This window comes from Manihot esculenta, chromosome 8, assembly GCF_001659605.2.
Source record: "Manihot esculenta cultivar AM560-2 chromosome 8, M.esculenta_v8, whole genome shotgun sequence".
Classification (NCBI taxonomy): Eukaryota; Viridiplantae; Streptophyta; class Magnoliopsida; order Malpighiales; family Euphorbiaceae; genus Manihot; species Manihot esculenta.
Window position 1 is genome coordinate 31,575,143 of NC_035168.2, and position 27,360 is coordinate 31,602,502.

At 35.6% G+C, this 27,360-nt stretch overlaps 1 protein-coding gene across 4 annotated transcripts; it reads right to left on the bottom strand.

The window, feature by feature from the left end:
• Positions 1 to 270: 270 nt before the first annotated feature.
• Positions 271 to 16,011, bottom strand: LOC110621044. 4 transcript variants are annotated; one of them, XM_021765069.2, is made up of 24 exons: positions 15,781 to 16,008; positions 15,485 to 15,615; positions 15,297 to 15,381; positions 15,145 to 15,198; positions 14,756 to 14,847; positions 14,539 to 14,642; positions 12,292 to 12,367; positions 10,652 to 11,111; positions 4,428 to 4,766; positions 4,145 to 4,351; positions 3,952 to 4,050; positions 3,793 to 3,865; positions 3,269 to 3,396; positions 2,853 to 3,141; positions 2,507 to 2,751; positions 2,303 to 2,427; positions 2,038 to 2,152; positions 1,909 to 1,964; positions 1,735 to 1,828; positions 1,462 to 1,651; positions 1,316 to 1,387; positions 1,139 to 1,239; positions 885 to 947; positions 271 to 664 (listed from the first exon to the last, which is right to left on the bottom strand). In XM_021765069.2, the coding sequence occupies exons 1-24, from the start codon at positions 15,832 to 15,834 to the stop codon at positions 557 to 559; spliced, it is 3,360 nt and encodes a 1,119-aa protein (XP_021620761.1). In that variant the 5' UTR covers positions 15,835 to 16,008; the 3' UTR covers positions 271 to 556. The 4 variants fall into 4 exon arrangements, 3 of the variants coding, with proteins under 3 accessions (XP_021620761.1, XP_043814993.1, XP_021620762.1); XM_043959058.1 differs by having other exon boundaries at positions 12,292 to 12,361; positions 14,779 to 14,847; positions 15,485 to 15,631; XM_021765070.2 differs by having other exon boundaries at positions 14,779 to 14,847; positions 15,485 to 15,631.
• Between the last annotated feature and the right edge of the window lie 11,349 nt (positions 16,012 to 27,360).

The window sequence follows — 27,360 nt, forward strand, 5'->3', positions numbered from 1 at the left end:
ATTTAAACTAAAAAATAAAAATTTAATATTTTTAATCTTGTTGGTAAATTTGAAATTTTTCTCACAAGGTTGATATAAATTAAAGTTCCAGTGCTCATAATGAAATTCAGTAATAAGTTAAAGCTGATTTACGGTATCCTGAATACTATTTTTCCGTTTCTTCCAGCTGTTAATCTCTGTTGTCTTCTGCTAGACTGACTGCTCTCAAAATGCTTATAAAAACATATTAACAATAAACAGCACTTTTAGTAACAAACTACCCAATATTCAGAAAATGGAAACAGTCCTCAATTTTATGACTACTTTTGGGATATTTGGTTTGTGACACATAGGCTGGGTTACCACCTTCAGTAATCATTCCATTGAACCCAAAAGAAAAAAAAAAGGTGAGGTGGCATGATTTGCTTTACATAATAGATGATGAAACTCACTCTTAAAGCACGAGCTCTTGATTGTCAGCTACGTGGTCAACTGCTGATGTGTGCACAAGACATCCCGTGTTCTAATACCTGGGATCAACTCTCACATCCCTGAACAAATCTTGTAATAAAGGTTCTCATACTTGCCACCATTTTCGATTTTCCATTGCCTTAACAAGCTCATTTGCCAATGATGCGAAGTCTTCAGCTCCATTTTGCAGCTCTGCAGTGCGCCTGCTGATTCTCTGGTAAGGCAATATAATAGTTTTGGTTAGTTTTTTTTGGATACAGATGATAAAATTCAAGTGAAAAATCACAGTTATGCCACTACTATAATTATCATCTTTCCTCTCATCATTTTCGCTCAACAAAAAGTTATGCAGTAGGTTAGTTTCCAAGACACAGCGATATACACCATACAAAAAGCTAAAATAAGAAGCTCCACTCTGATTCTTAACATCATACCTCCAGTTTTTCTTGTCTTTCAACAAGCTTGTTTCTTGCATGTGCAGCAACTGATGACGCATCCTAAAAGCAATTACCACATTAGATAAAGTACTCCATTGAAATAAATGTCACCTTGAGGAAAAGAAGTCGACTATTAAATAAATGTTGTCTACAGGATTAGAGTTATGAGATCCCATGGGCAGAAGTGAATTAATGAGGCCAAATAAACACCACCACCCCTCCCCCCCCTCCAAAAAAAAAAAAAAAATTACCCCAGCTTTTCTATATTGAGCCATAATTTCTTCAGGCGTCCTAAGTCTGGGTTTTATGTCATCGGCCTTGCCCAATAATTGTTCCCTTTCAGTACCCTTCTCTGGAGTGGAAAAATCATGTTGTTAGATAATTAATGAGTAAAAAAACACGTTAAAATACTGGAAAATAAAAATTACCTTTCTTTATATTTTTCACTTCCTGCGATGAAGTTCCTATGGGCAGAGGTGATTCATCTATCTCAATATCATCTGCACTTTAGAAAAGCAATCAGAGAAAGAGTATGCAACACAAGAGAATACAGTGAATATAGATGCGGAGAAACCTATATTAAGCTCTACAGCTTCCTGACTATCAGTAACAGCTGGAGATGAATCTGAGAAGGGTGGCTTTGAGAAAATGTTCTCTAGGTGACTAAAATTGGATTGAGGAGTTGGAGTAGCATCCGTGGTCTGCTCTGCTTTTCCTGATTTAAAGCCTTTGACAATACCAGCTAGAATCCCAGGCTTAATACCCTGTAGCAGCATGTATAAGCTATATATATAAAAAAAAAAGAATAACAATATATAAATATGCTCAAAATTTTGTTCATTTGCACCTGCTTCTTCTTCTGATTTGAAGAGAAACTGATGGCAGCATCTGCAGCAGCAGCAAGGACCTTATCATGAAGACAAGGAAGAGAGTCTGGAATCCTAGAAAAAGGATCGTTCTTTTAAACTTTTGAACGTGTGCTAGTTTTGTCATATTATTGGCTCTAGATAGATTAAGGTACCTAAAACCATTTTCACCAGACAATAGCGAGACGAAGGCCAACTCACACCCATTTGCCTACAGAAACCTCAACATTAGAAATGAACCAGTTAATGAATCATCAAGAGTACCTAACAAGTAACAAGGATACCAATGTAATCTGCCCATTGTCAGAACCCATCTTCTTCTCCATGCTTGCTTTGTAGTTCCACCTAAGGATTGACATTAAGGAGCTTTCTTTCACCAATTCAAGATCTGGAAAAGATCTGCCCAGGTACAAGGATCACCAATATCAATGAACTGACCTTAGTATGTTAGTTGGGAGCGCTATCAAAAATATAGGTTATTGAGAAGGTAAGTTATGCTCTATATTCAAGATTCTTGTATTAATTATTTTAGCATTGCAAGCGCGTCACCTGATTTCAATTGCTCCAGTCTGAAACAGCAAGATCAGTCCACAAACCTTCTCATCTTTCCTCAAAGTTGAAGTCCAACAGCAAGGCTTTGAATGTTTCACTTTAAAAATGGACTTATTGCTTCCCTAAAAATAATTTAGCTATCATTTAACAGGGAACAGATTGCGAAGATGTTGGAAGTATAAACAAGGGCATAAGAACTACCTGAATTACACTCTTTGTATTGTACAAGCGCATTGAATCCTCATAACAAACCAATATATGTGAATCCATTAATCTTTCCCCAGAGACTGCAATACCTGAAAGGGAATCACGTTTGCTGCAGTGTAAATTAGCTCCCAATGGAGCAGTTTCATCCACAGGCTGATCCTTGTTAATAGCCACATCCTGGTTAGCCTCCTCTAGGTCCTTTCCGTTGGTTGAGGTAGAGACTGAAGTATTATTTTCCTCTGTGATATAAGTAAAATAAAGTTCTCAATTGTCTAACAAGTGAAACAAAAGTTTAGGAAAGGAAATATCTTACTGCTTCCTATTTGAAAGCTACACTTGCCTATAACATACATGGAAATTGCAATTGATCTCTTTTTTGGGCGCCATGGATGAGAATTCATCATGCTACCACTACCACCATCAATGATATTAAGCAATGCATCCTTGGTTAAGACAAACATGACTTCCTCCGCATGATTTGCTACAATATTAGTTTCCTTGGGACTTTTTACAAGGCTCTCGATACTACCACAATTTTTCCAGGTCACTGAAATGACAGGAGAACTGGAGCTCGATACACAGTCTGTGAAGAAGAGAACTGATAATGAACTCATGTCAAGGACTGCCACCTGAGATAGAAACATCAAATTTAAGATCCTCGGAGCAATGAAAGCCAAAATCACATGAAAATAAACCAAATTAGCAGAAAAGGTAATTTGAAAGAAAGCACAAAAAGAAGAAGATGATGATACTCACCTTACCACATTCAAAACCTACAGCAAGTTTGGCTCCAGAATTTGCATATTGTAGCGCACAAATTGGGGAATTAAGAAGAGAAAAAACAGCCTTACAATGAGGCCCTTCCTTATGAGGCAAATCAAGAACTGAGACAATAAATATGCTAGGGTGAGAAAGTAAAGGATTTAAATGAAACTTTTTAAAGAGTGGAAGCAATAAAGTAAACCTCTCATATTCTCAACAGTCTAAACTCTCTTGAGTTGAATTATAAATTTTCACATCAAGTTTGATAATTAACACTTGCAGCTTTTTAGGTTCCAAGGTCCAGCCAATGCCAAGCTTTTGTGTAAAAAGAAATTACCATTCGTCTTGAAAAGAACAGGCACCCTATTCAATCGTCCAGCATGGAAAGCACATAACTTACACCAAAACCACAACTTAAACCCCTCGAATTTGTGCCCTCATGATATAAAAGATAATAAATAGCAAGAAAACCAGATGGTTTGCTCATAGACTGGAGAGAGAGCTCATTTTCAACTTACCTTCATGTTTAGCCTCTGTCACTAAGTGAAAACCTCTCTCATTTGAGCTGCCATTGAGGTTATAAATTTGGACCTAATCAATAATTTAGCACGAGGTTGGATGGGAAAGAAAAGGGAAGAAAGAGAAAGAATAAGGATCACTGGATAAACATTTCTGACCAGTCCATGTTCATTGCCAACTGCCAAATTTGAGGTGAGGGAACAGAAGTCCACGTTTGATATTGGGGCATTAAAGCTAGCAACTTGTAGACCATCCACCTGCCAATCACACAAGGTCACAACTCGCATAAAATAAGCACTACAAATAGCATAGCTTTTGTAGACTTCTGTAAAGGAACTCCAACTGCCTAACCTTTCCTTCTAGAATGCAAATAAGTGACAGAAAAGGATAAGAGGCATTCCAAATCCGAACAGATCCATCTTGATAACCTGCTATGTAAACTCTCTCAACGCCTCTTTGTTCTGTTGAAGACAAATGCACAGGTACCCCTCCAGTCAAGGGCCACTTTGTATCACTGGCCTGGGCAGGTGTGGTGCCTCGTGTTTTAACTGAGGCCATCTGAGCAATTGTATAAGAAACAATTTAACAATTTAAAACAATAGATTAAGATTGAAATTTTAGGTGTTAGCTAGACCTCAGATAGGACTTTTGAAGAGTTTCCACCAATGGGCAATGCAGTGAGTTTTGCCATAGTCATGGGTGGATCAACCATAGGTACCACTGCAGGAAACTCCAAAGCACAGGCAGATTTTTCCTTCTCTTGCTGGGATAGCAAGACAGACAAGCTAGCATCATCATAAAGATATAGTTGTCCAGGATTTGTCAAAACAAAAACTGCAGCTTTGTGATTTCCCCTAGTTGACCCAGCACTTGGTAACAAAATCATGTCAGCAAAGGAGCCTGCAAGTGTGAGGTCCATGCGACCTTTACATTTTACTGTCCCCATCCCAGATGACCATTCTAGATTCAAAACCTGTGGCACCAAGATCACATATTAGAGCAACTTGTATAGTTGACAATCCAAATAAATAAATGAACACAAATTCAATAACAAAGAACCTACCACAGCAAAGCAAACATCACTATGACTTTCTTAACAAAATATGATAGCACCAACAAAAAATTCAAAATAAAAGATGTCCCAGTTATAGTTGTGGAACAAACCATCGATATAAATATACTCCAACTCTATTTCTGTCCATGCTCAGTTTTATCATCTATACAAATTCTCTGTAATTCTCTGTAAAACTAACACTAAGATAAGACAACTACTATAACATAACCTACTACCACTAGAACACAAATACAATGCCAAAAATTAGGCAACAAATACTATGAGACTCATGATGTTACAAAGGCAGCAATAGAAAAGGGCCCAAAACCATTTATGGTTTATTCTAGAAGGCTCAAAGGGAATAACAGAATTGATGATTTAGCAGGGGGCATGTGAGAAAGGCTAGTAGCAGGGAGAGGTATTAATTATAAATAAGAGAGTATAGAATAAGAAAGGCATGTTTTGATTTCCTTGTATGTGGTAACTCCTCGTGAGTGGCTAGTTATACTTTGCAGATTCGTTCCTTGGCTATTTAGCCATTTATATCAGTAAAGAAACACCCATTCATCTCTCTCGGGTTATATTTGTCTATATATTGATCCTTACTCTACCAAAGTAGTCCGACCTACCTGCGTTAGTCCATGCCCAAGACCAGAATGGAGTCGCGTGTCGATCAGGTGGAGAGGAACACGACAGCGCTGGAAGATGCCTTTGAATCATTTCGGCTAGAACAAGTTGCTTGGCGTTCCAAACAAGACCTGTTTCACCAAACTGGGATCTCTCTTGACTTCCTTCATCCAAGGTAAGTCTGTCGCTCTGGATGATTCCACCGCTATCCAAACACCCACTATTGATACATCTCCTTCCCCTTTTCTTCCCCAACCATCAACATCACCTTCTACTACTTCCCTTACTGAGAAAATTGGGATGCTGTTGTTCGACGGGATAGACCCGGTGGGTTGAATTGTTCGTGCTGAGTAATATTTTTAAATAAATAACACAGTTGCTCACCTCAAAGTGTCATTTGCAATGGTTGCCATGGATGGAGCTCCGCTCCATTGGCTTCCTCGGCTGCGGCAACGCAAATCTGATTTCTCATGGCCACAACTCACCTCTGAATTGCTTCTTTGTTATCGGGGGATGCTATGGATAATCCTTTTGAATATTTGGCTGCAGTGCGCCAAACAGGATCTGTTGCTGTGTACATCAACGAATTTGTGATGAAAGTTGCTCAAGTACCCTTCACTCTGATGCTCACTCTTTGGGTTATTTTTTGAATGGATTACAGGCTGAAATTTGTGCTAGACTGCATTCCCATGAAACGCAATTGAAGTCTTATCCTTCATTGTTGATTATTATGTTTTTCCACTTAGTAGAGTTGATTTGATATTGGGCATATCATGGCTTCAGAAATTGGGAGATGTTCAGGTTAATTGGCAGCATATGACGATATCGTTTCTTTTCTGCTCAAGCAATACACAAGACAACTGCAGTATCTTATGCTGCCCTGCTTTAGCATATTACTTCTCTCTAGTTCCAAAAATTACACTACCACATGCTCCTGCTGATACTCACATTGATATCACCACTCTCCTGTCTGGTTTCAACAAGTTTTTTCAAAGCCTACTACTCTGCCTCTCCAACGCCATTCAGACCATTCCTCTAAAAGCAGGAACGGATTTCATTATCGTTAAACCTTATTAGTATGGGCACACCAAAAAAGATGAAATTGAGAAGTTGGTTGTTGACATGCTTTCTGCAGGGGCCATCCAGCCCAATTGCAGTCCATTTTCTAGTCCTATATTATTGATCAGAAAAAAGGACAGCAGTTGGCGATTTTGTGTCGACTACTGCCAATTGAACAAGGCCACTATACCGAATAAGTATCTCATTCTGGTGATACAGGAGATGCTTGATGAGCTATATGGAGCTCAATATTTTTCAAAATTGGATTTGAAGTCAGGATATCACCAGATTCGGGTAGCTTTGGAGGATGTTCATAAGACAACTTTCCAAATCCATTCGAGTCATTATGAATTCCTTGTAATGCCCTTCGGTCTTACGAATGCTCCAGCCACTTTTCAATCAGTTATGAATGATCTGTTTCGCCCATATCTTTGCCGCTTTGTGCTGGGTTTTTTTTTATGATATTCTGGTTTATAGTCCCAGTAGGAATTTTCATTTGGAGCACCTTCAGATAGTTTTACAGCTTCTTGCCTCTCATCAATTTTTTGCCAATTAGAAGAAATGTAGTTTGGATAAGACTTCAATTAAGTATCTGGGTCATATAATTTCTGCCCACGGCATTGCCATGGATCCCTCCAAAATTTTGAGTGTCTTGCGGTGGGCACAGCCAAAAACTACCACTAGCGTAGTTGGTTTTTCAGGCTTAATAGGTTATTACCATCATTTTATTCGCAATTATGGGCAGACTGCTCGACCCTTTATAGCCTTGTTACATAAAAACTCTATCTTCCTCTGAAATTCTGATGCTCAGCATGCTTTTGATTGGTTGAAGTCAGCCATTACCTCTTCACCAGTATTGCAGGTGCCTAATTACACAAAGCAATTTGTCTTGGAATGTGATGCCTTCGGATCCGGTATTGGCGCCGTACTAATGCAAAAGGCACGTCCAATTGCATTTTTCAGCAAAGCCCTTTCTTCCCACACATTGGCCACTTCAACCTATGAACAAAAGCTTATGGCGTTAGTACTGGCAGTGAATCATTGGCGTCCTTACTTAATGGGATAAGTTTTTGTGGTCAGAACAGATCAACGGAGCCTTTTTTACTTATTGGAACAACCTATTACAACTCCGGCTCAACAACAATGGCTCCCTAAGTTTTTTGGGTACCATTTCACTATTGAATACAAGCTTGGAAATTGTAATCACGCAGCTGATGCCCTTTCTCGAAAGGACTTGGTTGGATTGGGACTCACTGGCAGATGTGAGATATCCAAGCATTCCTCCAACAGATCATCTCTGACTTGGGTAGAGACCCTTCCCTTCGTCCTCGTTAGAGACCCTTCCCTTCATCCTCATTATACTTTCATAAATCAACGCCTATATTTCAAAGGTCGTTTGGTACTTCCTACTACCTCATTGTGGATTCCCAAATTTTAAAATTTCATTCTACATTATTGGAAGGTAATTCGGATGCCTATCACACCTATAGGCAAATAGCTGCCTCTTTTTATTGGCGAGGGATGATGAAAATGGTAACTCAATTTGTGACCGCTCGTTTGCTTTGTCAACGAGTTAAGTATGACACTCAATCTCCTACTGGTCTTCTATAGCCGCTGCGTATTCCACAAAATATCTAGAAGCATATTGCTCTTGACTTCATCACTGGCTTGCCTCATTCCACTGGTACTGATTGCATCCTGGTTATTATTGATAGACTGTCAAAATATGGCCATTTCATTCCTCTGAAACACCCGTTCACAGCCAAAAGCATAGCTGAAATTTTTACAAAGGAGATTATCCGCTAGCATGGTATTCCTTGAATCATGGTAAGTGATAGAGATCCCATCTTTCTTAGCTCCTTTTGGACTGAAATTTTTCGCTTACGGAAAACTCAGCTTTGTTTTAGTTCTACATACCATCCACAAATGGATGGACAAACAAAGGTTCTTAACAGGACCATTGAAACATATTTGCTTGTCCAGTGAACAACTGAAGAGTGTTGTGGGCAAGACACCTTTTGAGATTGTGTATGGTCGTTCCCCTCTCTCACTCACTCAGTTTCTCCCTGGTGAAACACAATTTTGATTTAGTTGCTCATTCCTTAGCTGATCGAGATGAAATATTGGGGCAATTGAAGTTTAACTTACATAAGGCCCAACAACGAATGAAAAACACAACAGACAAGAAACGTCGAGATCTGGAATTTCATGTGGGTGACCGTGTTTTCCTCAAGCTTCATCCTCATCAACAATAATCTGTTTCTGCAAGAGTTAATCAGAAATTAGTCGTCCGGTTCTATGGTCCTTTTCAAATATTAGCCAAGGTAGGAGCTATTGCATACAAGTTAGCATTGTCGGCCTCTTCTCGAATTCACCCGATTTTCCATGTGTCCCAACTGAAACGTCTCATTGAAAATCATACTCCTATTTCCACCTTACCTGCAGACTTGGTTACTGATGAGTTACCAATGATTGAATCGGCGGCTATTTTGAATATATGTATCATTAATAAACAAGGACTTCCAGTCCAACAACTCTTAGTTCATTGGAGGGGCCAATTGGTTGAGAATGCTATTTGGATTGACGCAGCTGATTTCAAGGGCCAATTTCCTTTATTTAGGCTTGTGGATAAGGCTTTTTCTTCAGGGGATGTGATGTTACAAAGGCAGCAACAGAAAAGGGCCCAAAACCATTTATAGTTTATTCTAGAAGGCTCAAAGGGAATAACAAAATTAATGACTCAGCAGGGGGCACGTGAGAGAAGCTAGTAGTCGGGAGAGGTATCGATTATAAATAAGAAAGTATAGAATGAGAAAGGCATGTTTTGATTTCCTTGTATATGGTGACTCAAGTGGCTGGTTATACTTTGCCGTAACCAGATTCATTCCTTGGCTATTTGGCCATTGATATCAGTAAAAAAACACCCATTCATTTCTCTCGAGTTATGTTTGTCGATAAATTGTTCCTTACTCTACCACATGATTTGTTCCACAACACGTCACCATGACCCCACGTGTAAGACTATAACACCAACTTCATGAACACATTATAACTTGCAAGAATGGCACTTCATGCATCTTCAACAAGCTATAGACTAGCCAATTCTACAGCCACATGTGCAAACGTGATCTTTCACTCATTCAAGTTATTTCCACTATATAAGCTATTGAACGAATGAAACTCCAATTTTAGGAATGGAATTCTATATAAATCTTATTGTGAACATAGTACCAAAATCATTTGTAAAAATAAAGTATTTTTGCCTCTTTTTTTTGTCTACAAATTTTGCTGGTTCATAGGGTTTCTACTCCAACACACATCCTATCATTACTATAATAAAATTTGTAAAAGAAAAGTAGCTACTAGGTTTTGTTGGCTTCTTGTGGGCAAAGAAAAACAATTGGATTATCTAGTTGGAGTACTATGGAAGTTTGAGGAGCCATAGACCAACCTCCAGGGGTTATGGGTTATTTGCTTAGCTACCAGATATTACAGTTTCCATAATCCAATTGGACAGCCCTTAAATTTGAAAATTAAGGTTGTTACATGATCAGTAAAGCTAGACTTTTCAGAAGCTACTGGAGGGGGGGGGGGGGCGAGACTTTTCTCAACTGTATTTTCTTACTTTTAATTCATTTATTTGTCCATATTTTACTGATTTTGTTGAAAGCATATTCGATGGCCTAGCACATGTATATTTGTTTCCATGATGCCAAGATAGATGAATATAGACATAACTTGCTAACTTGGAAAAAGTAAACCCCACTTGAGACCTAAGAACCATGAAAAATGGTGGTGTATTGCAAAATTTTACTTTTCCATGAAGATGCTTAAAATGCTTTTACACCATGTGTGGAAAATTGAGGGGAAAGAAAGCAAGTTGAGGAAAACAAAAATTGATTGACATTTTCTCTTGTTTGGAAAGGGGGAGAAAATAAAACGAAAAAGAAAAATTTTACCTTTACTAAGTCATGCATCTTGCTCTTTTAAGAATATCAAAATCTTATTCATATGAGAAAAAGGAGAGGAGAAGGCAAGAGGGAGATCCAATATATAGATATAGCTATGTGCCAACAGAAACAGTTAAATTGCCAGAAAGCTGTGAAATAATAACTCACAGTAAGAACTTCTTCAGATCCTATTTCATCACCACCATAGATAAAGAGTTGCCCATCACAATCATTGCTGGACCTATTGCTAGCAGACCAGTGTAAGACTATAACAGGTAGTCTCCTCTCAGAAGATGATAACTGCAGCTTAACAACACTGCTGCCTGATGGTTCATTTTGTTGACCTCCAACAGAAGAACCAGTTGATGTTTTCCAAAACAATATATCTCCATCCACATATCCAACTGCAAGAATGGACCCATTTGAAGATGCCCAGCAAAGGGCACTTATTTCTTTCCCTTGTAAGTGATTATAAGATGCATTCTCTTGAAGGTTAGTATCTGCTCCCCTTTGAGAATCAACACTTCCATCCTTCAACTGGAGATCCTTACCACCTCCAACAAAAAGGATCCGAGCTTCATAAAAATCCCATAGAATTATCAATCCATTCACATATGCAATCAGCACTCTGCAAAAGAATTATGGTTTAAAATTACAAGTAGTGAGCAAAACAGAATCCCAATGATTATACTATGATAGCATAATCTGATGAAGATATAATCTCGTTGTTTAGTAATTAACCAATTAACAACCGTGCAATAGAACATACTGAACAAAATTAAAGGATAGATCTATTTTGGAACAGGGAAAGGGATATCTAGTGATCTGTATGCATAAGATCATTGCCATACTGCTCCGTAGAGGTGTTCAGCTTTGGTACTTTGATATGCCAGCAAGACCAGAACAGCCTTTAATGGGGTAGATTTCAGATTGTTGAAATGTCACTTAATTCATCACGACAGGATTTTAATTTTTGTCACTCATATGACAGCAAGGTTCTTCATGAAAGAGACACAAGAGCTGCTACTATAAATACAGGAGAAAGATGACAAGATAAAAAAGGAGATGTACAATAATTATGTTGTGTTTCATTCATTTGAAGCACTGCAATACCATTATGTTGTGTTTGATTCATGGATATGAATCCATGATTTGGAATTATTGGATGAAATAACTTGTCTGGGAAGTTTAAAGAAGTAGGAATTTTTGGATCCCAATCAAATCCAAGAAAAATATAAAGAACTAAAAAAAAATAAGAATTTGAAATAACAATAGCAAGTTAATTATTTGAAATCCATATTCAACCTAACAAAAAAAAATGGATATTCAACTCTGTTTTAAAATTAAAACATGAAATTATTTTTATTAGCCAACAAAGTACTTTAATTTCACATATTAAATTTCAATTGACGTTTGAAATTCAAATTTCAAATCCACATCAATGAATCCAAACACAAACTTAGATTTTTTTTTTCCACAAAAACTAAATTCCCAACAGTATTCATTGGTTATCACTTTTCCAGAATGTTTTCATTTTTGTTTTCTATTATGGAATGAGTTACTTTGTGCATCATATTTGGATCATGAAGAAATAATAAAACAAAAAATTACAGAATCACAATAAGCAGTATGCAAATTGAAAATGAATTTCATTACTATTAGTAATAAAGTCCTTCACAACTAATGCACCAACAGACCAAAAAAAATCCTCAAAAGTAGTTAAGTGAATTGATGATTAAGTCACAATTGTAATCCAACTTCTGAAAGCAAAATTATAAACATGAGATTAATAAGATATAAAGTCTTACCTATTCCCAGAAGAGCAAGGTTGAGGAAGAACTCCAACAATTGGTTGGTGATCAACTGATGGAAAACCAGCTGCTTCTGGGAAATAGCATAATATAGTAGCATCAATGTAAGGTTGTAGCAAATTAAATTGGACAACATGAAGCTCAATTGATCTCATCACAATGTGAAAAAAGAAAATTCTGAGAACTAGTTTTCTTAAAACAACTTCCTTCAAATTGGCTCCAAAAGAACCATAAAGAAAGTTGTACAAATTGTCTAGACGTATCATCTTCCAAGTTCTAACATGCAGTGATGTAATACAAGCAGATAGGCTGGAATATTTCACATGTTTTAATGATAAAATCACTAGTGATGCCAATCTTTAGCATATAACTAACAAATGTAGATCATGGACATTTGTTAAATGTGTTAAATTTGAACCAGACCTACGAGGGGAGGAGTGTCTAAGGCATGGTTTCAAATCGCGATCGCGGCTGCATTCGCGGTCCCAGTCACGAGTAATGAAACCAGACATGTATAACAGTCATAATGTATGGGCACACAAATTTTTTTGAAAAATTTGCAAAGTTTGTGAAATTAGCAAATATTTAAAGATATAATCAAAAGTAGGTTATACAACTTAATAATAAGTACAAATATATCTAATAAACACAAATTCTATAAGTTTTAAACATCATACATTACATAATAACTAACCTCAATTACTATTAGAATGAGTTTTTAGTATTTACATTATGCAAAATAATTTAAAATATTTGAAAAAATTACATTTTAATTTAAAGCCCTATTCTTTTTTATACTTACTACCTATTTTTTATAGATTTTTAATCTTGTAAATTTTATATTTATATATTATACTTAATACTTAGTTATCATTTATTATAACTTGTAAGAGCATAAAACTCACTTAATAATTAATATTAATAATATTAGGTTATAATTCTGAACTTCTAAAGTTCTACATTTCTAATATAGTATTCTAACTTCTAATTATTTTTAATTATGTATTTACTAAAAAATTATTCAAAAATATCTAAAAACTTGTGAAAAATATAATAAAAACTTATGTTCTGAATTTCTAATATAAGTTATCAAACATTCTAACTTCTAATTATTTTTATTTATGCATTCACTAAAAAATGATTAAAAATATCTAAAATTTATTATTTTCTAATTATTTTTATTTATGCATTCACTAAAAAATGATTAAAAATATCTAAAATTTATTGAAAAATAATAAAAACTAACTTTTTGCTCAATAGCACTTCAAAACCACTTAGCATCTTGGATGATTTGAGCTCTTCAATACAAGAATTTCTAGAAAAATTGATTAATAGCACTTGAGGAGTCCTAAAGTTGATAGAAACTTGAGAGAAATAAAAAAAAAAGTGTAAATTTTAGCTTGGGAGGAAAATGGAAGGCTTCATATGTGAAGAAAAAAGTGTTTTCTACTTTCAATAATTCATACACTACACTGCAAGTGGTCTCTTGCAACAATTCTAAAGATTTCTACCCATCAAATGAAGGTAACGGCCTTTACAGCCGTTAAGTCACGGCCAATAACGGCCTTGACCATTACGTAATGGCTGTTACCAACACAAATTTTAATCGCCATAAAATAACGCCCTTAATGGTAACGGTTTTTCGGAAAACCTTGAAATAATGGCCGTTACGTTAAAACTATAGTCTAAAACCCTTATAAGAGGCACATTACCTTTATCCCAACTCTATCTCAAACCGATGTGGAATTCAACACAATCTCTTACATTCAGACTACACTGGAGCATGAAATATTTACGGGAGACACAACATCGGAGGAGGCTCTGATACCATGTTATATTTGATCCAAACCTAACCCATCTCAAAAGCTAGCTCAAAGGGAGGAGTGCCTAAGACCCTTATAAGGCGCACGTGCACGTTACCCCCTAATCGATATGGGATTCATTTTTGTATCAAATAGAAATAATAAGCCTTGTGCATGATAAATTAGTGCACCCAGCAAAACAGAAGAAGGTTGGGAAGGCAACTAGAAAAGACATGATAACATAATTTATGGATCCATTATAATCCTTCTAACAAATTAATGGAGGTTTCATTTGATTTAATATTCTGAAGATAAAAATGAATTATATGAGAAAAGCCATATAGATTTGGGAAAACGTAGACTAATAGCATAAAGTGAAGAAGAACATCAAGAGAAATGGGAAGAATCAGCAACCTAAAGCAAGAAGAAAGTAGTCAATTACCCTTTAAATGGTCTGAAACTATGTGATATGGCAACCGCAAAAGTTTAGAATCTTCAACAACATACTTCACCACGGACATCAAACCATATTCATCTCCAATAAGCCTGTGTCCAATAAAAATGCAGGACAGTATTTATCAAGCAATTACTTCCATTTCCAGGCAATCAGTAGCAAATTAAAAGCATGTGTGATGCTTTATATTTAGTCAATGCTATACATGAGGTAGGAGCCGTTGATTACAGAGAATGCAGTTATATTGGAATCCCATCGTAAACAGCATGCTAGGCATCTGCTCTCCAGATTCCAGACCTACAAAAACGAATTTGCAGTTAACCATACATATCAACTTTGACACAAATTATTTCACACTTGAAGTGAACACCCCATTTGTCCCAACATCAATAAGTCAATAAACAACGAAGAGCAAAAAAGTTAAGAGCTCAAGAAAGAATCAACTAGTAAGTGCATAGAATAGGTGATTAATTAGAAACCTAATAAGAAAACAAAATGCAGAAGCGAATTTCTCACAAAATAAGCAATACCCCCCCAAAAAAAAGAGAAGTTTAAGAGGAAACAGAAACTGCAGAGCTTGTGAATTAGAAATACCTCAATATCATTCTCATTTGTAATGCCGATAAGAAAACCCCGGTTTTCCAGAAACTGCAACAAGATACTAAGCATGAATATAAAATTTGACGTTGAAAAAACAAACAGAAATATTTCCCAATAGGAGACAAAATAAGGAGGAGAAGGACAACCTCTATGCTCTTATAAGGCAATTGCTTAGCGGAAATGAGAAGACCTTCGATTCCATCTCCACCAATAACTTTAATTCTACCATCCCTGCAATAAGACGCCGAAGAGGATGAGAATTAAATGAATGAAAGAATCCCAAGCGTATTCTAAAAGTTTGATCAGTAAAGAAAGAGACGACAATTTAACTCACAGTGTGGCAACGGCCAACAAGCGCTGAATGGAGTCAAAAGCAAGAAGCGAAGCCGTAGATGGGATACCATAGTGGACAGCGATTTGCAAATCCAAGTCCGTCGATTTCAAGTTGCCACGTTGCAAATCAAGCTAATCAAAGCAAGTACTACAAGATTTAAAAACAAAACAAAAGAGAAGTCTTTCCTTTGGACTTTACCAAATAATGATGAGAAATATTGCGCAAATTTCTTGAATTCGGAGAACTGAACCCTAATCCAAGCAAAAATCAAATGAAAGAGATGATTATACGCATACCTGATGATGGTGGTGGTGCACCGCCTTCTGTATCAGTCGCTTTGCGACAATCATGGCCAATCGGAGACGACAAGCGAAATGCGAAGTTAATATATATAAATAGAGAGGGTTTGATTGTTTCTTGGGGGTAGTGATTATACCGATGCTACCTTGCTTGACCCGCTCTGCTTCACCAGTCAATGGAACATCAAGCAAGCATTTTAAGCTGCTGTTGGGAGGGCTCAAATCCTCTGCGTTGTTGTGTTGCTGAATCTCTGGTTAAATTTGAAAATTAAAAAGGGAAAATTACTTTGTAGTCCCTGAGGTTTAACGTAATTAACACTTCTGTTCCTCTAATTTTGCGATCCAACACTTAAGTCCCTCACTTTCTTTTCTGTCCAACTTCGTAGTCCTTCCGTCCAAAATTGCCGTTTGGTTTGGGACACGTGAATTGACAAAATTAACCCTCTTCTTCTTCTTCTTCTTCTTCTTCTTCTTCTTCTTCTTCTTCTTCTTCTTCTTCTTCTTCTTCTTCTTCTTCTTCTTCTTCTTCTTCTTTCTTCTTCTTCTTCTTCTTTCTTCTTCTTTTTTCTTCTTCTTCTTCTTTTTCTTCCCCTTTCTGCAACTTCTTCTTCTTCTTCTTCTTCTTTCTTCTTCTTCTTCTTCTTCTTCTTCTTCTTCTTCTTCATCTTCTTCTTCTTCCTACTCTTTTTGCAGCAGCTTCTTCTTCTTCTTCTTCTTCTTCTTCTTACCCTTTCTGCAATGTCTTCTTCTTCTTCTTTCTTCTTCTCCTTCTTCTTCTTTCTTCTTCTCTTTCTTCTTCTTCTTCTTCTTCTTCTGGAATTTCACATTGAAAGAAGGGTATTTTTGGAAAAAATTATCACATCTCACCTTTGACTCTTTGACCAAACGGTTTAAATGGACGGAAGGACTACGAATTTGGACGGAAGAGAAAGTGAGGGACTTAAGTGTTGGGTCGCCAAAATAGAGGGACAGAAGTGTTAATTACGTTAAACCTCAGGGACTAAAAAGTAAATTTCCCAATTAAAAACTATCCAATAAAGTTTGATAGGGTGTGTGACTTTTCCACTAATTTTTAACTGACTTAAAATATATTTTTAATTTTTAAATCAATTTAGAAAAAGAAAAAAAGAAAAGTAAATAATTATTTGATTAAATTACTTAAATAATAACTTTTAACTAATTTAATAATTATTTTTGACCGAGCAAGCCATGCAAAAAAATTTTTGAGAGTAAGTCATCTATTCTAAAGTTTTTAGAGGCTACCTTATCTTTTGAATAAGGAAAAACGTTGCTTGAATGTATAATTTTTCTCTTTTGATTCCTACAGAGGGTAGTCCTCTCTTTCATCGGTACGATTATTTTGTGAGAATCATTGTATTCGTATTTATATTGTTTATAGATTTTAATATTATAATAAAAGGTTTTTTTATTTTGTACATTATTTTTAAGTCGTTTAAAGATTTTGATTCTTTTCAATATGAAGGTTTTTTACGTGTTTAATAAATATGGTTGTAAGCGAATCCTTGATTTGATTTCTAAATGAGCTGAAATCGAATTTAATTTTTGGGTTTATTTACTAAACAAGTCAAATTTAAATTCAATAATATTCGACTTGTTAAAATTCGCGAGCTGACTCATTAAGAGACTCGCGAGGTTCGTAAGCAGACTCGTTAAGAGACCCATGAGCAGGCTCGTGAACAGACTCGTTAAGATACTCATCGAGTAGACTCCTTAAGGGACTTGGTTCGATTCGATTATACCCCTCAATTACATATTTTTTTAGCCACTTAATATATTTAGCATATATATGTTAATTTATATATATATTTTTTAAAGCAAAACTACTGATTGTATTAATAAAATTTTATCAAACAAAGAGGGATATCATTCCAAACATAGAGACGATTATACCTGATAGATTCTCTAGTCAAAGTATGAGCAGTTAGAGTAGCATTACGACGAACACATCTAATAGAAATATCAGTTCTAGAGTCTAACAAAGATTTACAATCATTCAAAATCAAACCCCTGCATAAGATAATTTGGCAAAAATGCTTCTCAAGTGTCTGTCTAAACCCTTGCATAAGATAATTTGGCAAATATACTCCTTTTTCTTTCTTATCTCTCGAGCATAAATCATTAAAATTTTCCGAACAAAACCACGGAAGAGAGTTTCTACGAGATAAACTCGAATAAGGTTTCAAGACTGATGTCGTCGTTGCGATTCCGGAAACTCATAATAACTAGTAAACCTCCATTGAATATTACCTTTCGAAACAACCGAATCAATAAAATTTAAAGAAAACCCAACCACAGAAACAGACCCATGACTCTTCCACATTAACGAAAGGTCTCCTCCCAATCCTTGTCTATTGACTGAGAAGCAACCATCAAAATATAAAAAACTAAGAAAAAATTTCATACAAGAATTAAGAGTTTTTATTTCCATCAAAAATAAAATGTCCGGTTTGTAACTAGAATCAAATCCTTCAATATAATAACTGTATGAGGATTGCCGCCATAAATCTGTTAAAGATGTCTGCATATTCTGAAAATTTATTAGATTGTATGTGAGAAACATCTCCACCATACAGAAATCATAAGTGATTATTGGAATATCTCTTGAGCTCTTAATAGGGACAACATCTTCTTCTTTATCGATAGTCAATTGACGCAGATATCGAGTCACAAAGTGACCATAGAGAGAAACTTGTTAATTTATATATCTCTATCTCTTAATTATGTAACTATATTATCATTTTATATATTTATTTTTCATTATATATCTTTCTATGTAGACACTCTTTTTAAACTATTAAGTCTCTTAATAAACTATTATTATTATTATTATTATTATTATTATTATTATTATTATTATTATTATTATTATTATTATTATTATTATTATTATTATTATTATTATTATTATATGTTTATATATGTATTTATATGATTATTTTTCTATTTAATATTATTCGCTTAATTTTATAAATTAAAATTTTTATATAATTTAAAAATAAATCAATATAATTCTATTTATAAAATTTAAGTATAATATATATATATATAATTATATAACTTAAATTGATTATATTTATATTAATATATTTATTTTATATAATATTTTATATTTATATTATATGTACAATATTTTATATTTATATTATATGTATAATATTTTTTATATAATATAAAATAATTTAATATAAATCATATATTTAAATAAAAATAAATAATGATATATAAATAATTAAATGATAACATATAAATAATCCACGATAATATATTAATAAATTTTATATAAAAATATCTATTGATATTAATAATAAAATTATATATATTTAATTAAATTATGTAATTTAAATCTACTTGTATAGCCTGTTTATATATTTTAATTAAGTTTTCATATAATATAAATATTTAAATAAATAATTATTAAATTTAGTATTATATAGTTGATTTTATATTAAATATATTTTATATAATTAATTAAAAATTTTATAATTAGTATTTGAATAATAAATAATATTTGATGTTATAAATAAATAAATAAATATTTAAATATTAAAACTTAAATAATAAAAAATTTAAATATTAAAGTTTAAATAATAAAAAAATAAAACAAATTTAATCATTTTGCTGTTGATGGAAATTTAACTCAAAACCTTAGAAAAACCACTTTTCATTAATGCATTTTCATTAAATCACTATACCTTATTTTACATATAAAATATTGAAGGTTATTAAATTAACATTTTATTCCACATCGAAAATTTATAAAGATAGAAAAATGAAACTCCTCTATAAATAAAAATTTTATTTTCTATTATATTTTAAATTAAAATTTTGATTATAATAAATTTTAATTAAATTATATTTAATTTTATTAAAGTTTTTTTAACCTTTTAATTTAAAAGTTTAATATTTAAAAATTTAAATTAATTGAGTTTTATTAACGAGTTTTTTAATCGAGTTTTTGAGTTTAAACTTGAATTAGACTTATTATTAATTTAAATGAGTTTTTCACGAGTCGAGCTCGATTATAGTATTTAATTTTTCAGTCGAGGTCAAGTCGAGCTCGAATTCGAGTTTTAGGTTTAAAAATTTTTTAATAAATGAGCTTGAACTTTACAAAGTTGCTCAGCTCCATTCAGTTACACACTACAAGAATTTTAAAAAATACCAACGGAAATTTCCGTTAGTAAACATTGATATTTCGATTGTTCACTAACGAATCTGTGACGGATTCATTCCATTGGGAAAAACCTCGTTGGTAAATTATTCACTAACGGAATTTGTATCTGTTAGTGTCACTAACAGATCACCAACGGATTTGTCCGTTGGTATCACTAACGGATTCTATGTCCATTAGTATGTGAATCGCTTTCTTTACATATGCTTCACTAACGGAATGCAATTCCGTTAGTAATACTAACGGAATTTGCATTAGTAATCCGTTAGTGAATACAAAATGGCGTTGTTTTCCTTTGCGACGGACATGGATCCGTTAGTGACACCAACGGAAATTCCGTTGATAATCCGTTGGTAAATCATAAAATTACAAAATCATCCATATATTTTCAAACATTATCAAAATACGCCCTGCACCTGTACCTGTACCCTGTATATTCATATACATCCATCATCATCATCCTGGACATTATTAAACTATATACGTAAAAAATCAAATTAATCATTAAAATATATTTAAAACTTAAAGATTTTGTACAACAATTATAATTTGAAATAAAAATTATCAACTGGTCATAACATAATATACATACTAAACTAAACTAGCAAGCCCATCATCTGCATCATCATCACTGTCTGTATGATGATCACTAATGACAGGGGCATCATCAAGCCACTGCTGTGGAGACGAAGCTGGAGGTGCCCTATGAGCAGATGTCTGAGTGGATGTCCCAATACTCTGTTGTGCCATCATCCTATGCATAAACGCTTGCAACTCCTCCACCACTATGGTAATTCGACCATTCTCTGTCTCTAGCCGATCAATTTTATTCTGCATCATGTTTATTGCTTCAATTGTAGGAGGATCCATTGGGGGTGTAGACGTGTATGATGCGGAACAATGAGATGGCTCATGAAAATATGCAGAAGCTTGGGACCTTAATCCATAAACTCGACTCTTTTTCTGCCCGCCAACCGCTTCGTAGTAAAGCTGGGCCTCATTTATGGGTGTCGGCTCATTGCTTCCCTCATGTTGCTGTGTTGCTGCCTCTTTTAGTTGTACGTATTTATTATGTATTATAAATTTCAAATAACGTATTAGTAAAACAATTTACGTACATCAAAATTATTTATAACTATATTTATTATCAACTTACATAAATAGCTTTTGACCTAGCGTCAACAATCTCCTCTGTCCCCTTTCTCTTATGTGTGGCCTCGAAAAGCTCATGAGAATGTGGTTCTCTTCCTAGTCTTTCTCTCTGTTACCAATTATAAGAAGGATAACAATTAGCATCGCAAAAAAATATTTATAAGAAAATAAATATTAAAGGGATTACTAATACCATCCTCTATTGGTGGGTATACTATGAAACTGGTCCGCAAGCGTGCCTGGAAATGCCAGATCCTGACCCTCCAGCCTCACTGCGCCTATTGGCAGAAAACTTGTCACACTTCTCTTTATATTCAGAAGTGTTCCAAGTTTCCTGCCAATTCCTCAAAACAGAATCTGATGTAGCCAGATTCTTCGTCTTCCCTTTCCTGATTTTTCACATTAAGCCCCTGTATCTCTCAGCAGCCTTTCTCTGCCATGCAATTTTGACCAAGCTGTCAATTGCTTGGTCCCATAGGAAGTATTTCTGTAGAAATATTAAAGTATATGAGTAGTTAGTAATTACACATTTCATATTATAGCTCAAAATGCTTAAAGAATTATGCTTCACCTTGAATTCTTGCCAATAAAACTCCTTAGTGTCATTTGGCACTGTCTTCCAATAGTGCCCTTCCGCGACCAATCTTTCTTTTATTATCAGAGTAATCCTGCGACTGCACATCTCCGACGGATGTAAACTACATGAACAATAGTGAGTTAGTATAGGGAAACATTGAAATTAATCGTAATTAAGAAATAATTAACTATTACTTGTTATTAATGAGTGAAATGGTCTATCGGAATGACTGTGTGCCGCCTACAGCAGTGGTCGAATCCACAGATGCTGGAGCAGATGTTGGAGCAGATAATGGAGTAGATGCTGAAGCAGATCCTGTCCCTCTAGCTGATGTAGTAGCAGAAGAGGATGCAGCTTGAGCTGACTGTGAATGTGATACCGAAGGTCGTGGAGCTGGAGTGGGACGGTGAGGAGCTATAGTGTGACGGTGAGGAGGTGGAAGGGGACGGGGAGGCAATGCATCGGTACATGGTGGAACTGGTGGACATGATCGATCCCTATGACATGGCTGTACACTGGATGCAAGTGGTACCCATATCTGAAGCTCCATATCCCCAAGTCCCGTCGATGTCCGTGGTAACTGTGGCTCATGCTCTTGTATGTCATCTGCAGTCGCCTCCTATTGACTTGTATGAGCAGGAAGTCGAACTAGTCCTCTGGGCTTCTTAACCCTTCGACATCCCCTCATCTGTGAACGAAAAAAAAATAGTCAATGCAAAAAATAATATAAAATTCATAAACATTAAATTAAAAACGTACAAACATAGTAAATTACTTACTGAGAAATAATGGAAATATACAACTCCAAACTGATTTAAAATATAAATTAATTCATTCTGATTCATACGAATCGAACTCATTATCACCATCTACATCTGCATCAGAATCAGGGTCACTAAGAAACTCATCTTCATTTGTCGAAACATCATCATGAATCTCAGTCATTCCTCCACTAGGATCATTCAGGCAGTGTTGTTCAGTGACATCATCCAGATTTACTTCTGCGTAATCAATATCATCTTCTTGAAAAGGTTCATATGTCTTTGAAGACGTTTCAGATACTTCAACAACGGGTCTACCTTTAACTTTCATCACAGCCCACCAATTATTTTTGTCACGACGCTTGCTCGGGTATAAAGCATAAACGATCTGTGTTGCCTGAGAGGCTAATACAAATGGCTCGTACTTAGTGAATCTTCGCTTATTGTTAACATCGACTATTCTATCCTGTCTATGCACCTTGGTACCCGTATTTGGTGTTGGATCAAACCAGTCACATTTGAAAAGTACAGTCCACTTAATTGGTAACCCTGGATACTCCAACCGCAACACCTCAACCAACTGTCCATAGTAGTCACTTTCTTCAGAACTGTAATTACTTCCTTTTATACATACACCAAAATTCATTGAGTTAGTACTTGAATTTCCATTGATAGTGTTCAATTTACATCCATTAACACAATACCCATCAAAAGTGGTGACACTTCTGAGTGGTCCATTTGACAGATTTTGTATAAACTGATTATCTACATTATTCTGCACTTCATGGGCATACTTGTAAAACCATTGGCCAAACTCTCTCTCTAGTTTTTCATCAACAGCTGCATCTGTAATATTTGGTTGTGCCGATTTTACTCGCTCTACATATATGCTATACATACAAATTAACAAGTAATGTTTAAAAATAATGTACAATATAAGAGGAATTATACTATTAATATAACTAACAATACTTAATATATGTTTTCACCTCTGGACAATTTAAGAGAATATATTTGAGCAGCTCGGATTTCATCTTTAGTCATATATCTCAATTTTCCCTTTCTGATAGTTCTACCTGTACATTTGAATATGCTTAATTTACCCGGTACATCGTCATCGGAGATAAATTCATGCAAGTTGCGTGGAACCTTTCGATGTCTGGTCATTACATGTGCTTCAAAATAATGAGCAGAAAATGCACCTGCTTCTTCTACCAAGTAAGCATTGCATATTGAACCTTTGACCCTTGCTTTATTTTTGATATTGTTCTTTAACTTTCTCAGATATCTAGTGTGTGGAAATAGAAATTAGAAATGTATACTAAGTAAATCATCATGCTGAGCAGTATACGTAAAGAATTAGTAAGTATACCTCTCAAATGGGTACATCCATCGATATTGTACTGGTCCTGCAATTAATGCCTCATATGCAAGGTGTACTGGTAAATGTTCCATTGAATCAAACAGACTTGGAGGAAATACTCATTCAAGCTTACAAAGGATCACAGGAATCTGTTCATTTAACCGTTTCATGTCCCAATTAGTTACTGTAGTTGAAGTAAGTTCTCTAAAGGAATTGCTAAGCTCTGTTATTGGTTGCCAAACATTATTCGGTAACAATTATCTGAGAGCTATAGGAATAATTCATTGCATGAAAACATGACAGTCGTGGCTTTTCATACCAAATAGTCTAAGCTTCCGACTATCAACACATCTCCCTAGATTGGAAATATATCCGTCAGGGAATTTTAGTGTTTTAAGCCAATCACACAGTACCATCTTTGATTATTTGTCCAAACAATAACTTGCTTTTGGATATTTTCCGCTGATTGGATCTTTCTTCAATTCTGGTCTCCTGCATATTTCATTTAAATATTCCCGTGATTTTATATTGTCTTTCGTCTTCCCCTCCACATTCATCACTGTATTAAAAATATTTTCAAATACATTCTTTTCAATGTGCATTACATCAAGATTGTGGTGAATCATGTTTGATGACCAATATGGCAAATCCTATAATATGCTCCACTTACGCCAACCGGTTGTCTTTGAAAGCCGACCATTTATTTCATGACTGTTAATGTCTATTATCCGCATCAACTCAATTTCCTCAAGTTCTTTTAACAAGTATTCCCCAGTTCTAATTGGCGGCAGTGACTTGGAGACAGTTTGGTTTTTAATAAAAGATATCTTGTTTCGACGAAAAGGGTGGTCGTCAGGCAAAAACTTCCGATGATTGTCAAACCATGTTTGTTTACCCTCCTTTTTTAATGTAAATACATCTGTGTTTTCCATACAGTAGGGACATGCAGTGTGTCCTGCTGTGCTCCACCCTGAGAGCATTGAATAAGCAGGAAAGTCACTAATAGTCCAAATTAAAGCAGCACGCATACTAAAATTGTTCTGCTGGAAAGCATCATAAGTATTCACACCAATTTTCCAAAGTTCTTTCAATTCCTTCACTAATGGTTGCATGTAGACATCAAGCTTCTCTTTTGGATTCTTGGGACCAGGTATGATAATTGTCAGGAACATGTACTCATCTTTCATACACATACCTGGTGGCAAATTGTATGGAGTTAATATTACTGACCATGAAGAATACTATTGTCCAGATTGATCGAATGGTTGAAATCCATCAGTGCAAAGGCTGAATCTGACATTTCGGGCCTCCATTGCAAAGGTTGGATGAGTTTGGTTGAAATGCTTCCAAGCAGGAGCATCTGAACAATGACGCATCACCCCATCCTCATTTGCATGGTCATTGTGCCAAGTCATATACTTAGTTATAACACGATGCATAAAGTCTTTCCAAACGTGGTGTAATGGGGAAGTAATACATCTTTTTGTATGGTATTAGAGTCTTCTCTTTTCCCACGGTGTGCTTGAGTCGTTTGAACCTTGCATGGTCACAAATTTTGCATTTGATAAGTTCTGTATCATTTTCCCAATAAATCATACAACTATTAACACAACAGTGTATCTTTTGTACAGGAAGCCCCAATCATTGCACTAGTCTCTTTGTTGAGTAAAAGTTGTCCGTCATGACATTGTCACTCGGTAACATCTCCTTCATAAGTTCACAAATCTGATCAAAACACCGTTCTGAGAAATGATGTTCTGCCTTTAGATTTAGTAAACGTGAAATAACCGATAACTGAGAGTGAGTTTCACATCCAGACCATAGTTCTTGGTTAGCTGCATTTAACATATCATACAGTTTCTGTGCAGCGGAGTTTGGCATCTCATATGTATCATTATTTATTACATGACAGCTTGTTGCATTAATGACCATGTCCTCCAACCGATTGAAATTTGGGTGATTAACACTATCAGAACCATAAGACATGTCTAATAGTGCATCACCGGATCCGTCATGCACTTCAGTTTCACCGTGCAAATACCAAACAAGGTAATTTTGCACAAAACCATGCTTCATTAAATGATATTTGACTGTATTTTTGTAATACCCGGCTAGACTTCGGCATCGAAATTCCTACCGTCCGGTGGAATCTCGGATGTCGAAAACCTCTAGAAGGGTAAAACCATGTTTTCATAAAATGTTTTAATGTATTTTATGGTTTTAAGCAAGAAAGAAATTAAGTTTTGAATGAAAATGGTCTTGAGAGGAAGACTCAGGTTCGGCCGTTGAACCTCAAGTTCGGCCGCCGAACATGCATGCACTTCGGGAGTGCTTTAGGCCCCCGAAGGCATAAGTGAGGGAAGTCCAGGTTCGGCCGCCGAACCTTATGTTCGGCCGCCGAACATGGCATGCATGCGGAGGCACGTTAGGCCCCCGAAAGTGGCCTGGCCAGCCACCTATAAAAGGGTCCCCTTGCCCGAATGGGCGAGCTTTTCTCCCCATTTTCGGCCAAGGTGAGTTCTCCGCCGTCCCTCACCGATTTTGAGTCTCTTCCTTCAAATCTTTCATGATTTTCATGAGTTTTCACTTTGTTTTAAAGATTTTTTAGCATTAAAGCAAGTTTTGAGGCTTGGAAGACTCAGGAGCTCTTTTCCTTGGTTCTCCAAGTTTAGGTCGTCTCTCTCTCGATCTTCAAGAGGTAAGAGTCGATCTTGAGCTTATAGTATGTTTTAAACAAGTTTTAAGTTGATCTATGGGGTAGAAATGCATGTTTAGATTAGTTGAGCTTTGTTAGGTTTTATGTGATTATATGGACAATGTGTGTTGGATATGCATATTTGATGTGTTTGAGTTGGGGTTTATTACAGCCGAAAGGCTTGCCTCACAGGCTGTCCTATGTATTGATGCAAGTGTCTATGCATGATTTGAGAGAGTTGGTTGCTTGTATGGAGGGTTTGAGAGGAAAGTGTGCATTGAAGAGTTGAGTTTCTGCCCTTTTGGGAGAAACCAGGTTCAGCACCTGTCTGTGAGGCAAGCCTTTCGGCTGCCAAAGCCTGCCCCCGAAAATGGACTTTCGTCTCTGGAGGGCACTTTTGGCCGCCGAAGGTGCTGCCGAACCTGCATGACTTTCGGCTCTGGAGGGACTTTCGGCCGCCGAACCTGCCGCCGAAAGTGCCCTGTTCAGCCCTCCTTTGCATGATTTATGTGATTGTTTTAAGGTGTTTTAGGGGGGGTTTTTGGGGAGTATTTTAGAGTGATGTTTATGTATGTTAGGTCCCTCATTTGAGTCCACCTGTGTAGGTTCGGACCCGAGGAACCGAGGACCCCAGCAGTGAGTTCAGCTGCTTCTGAGTCTGTTAGAGCTTCAGCCAGAGGTGAGTGGAATACCTTATTTTGTTTCAAAGTAAATAAATAAATTCTGAGCATGATACACGCATCATGAATGCCATGAGATATACTAGGGTGCTTGCATTAGGATTCACGAATATGTTGCATTGCATATTATGTTGTTGATGTGGATGAATGTTGAATG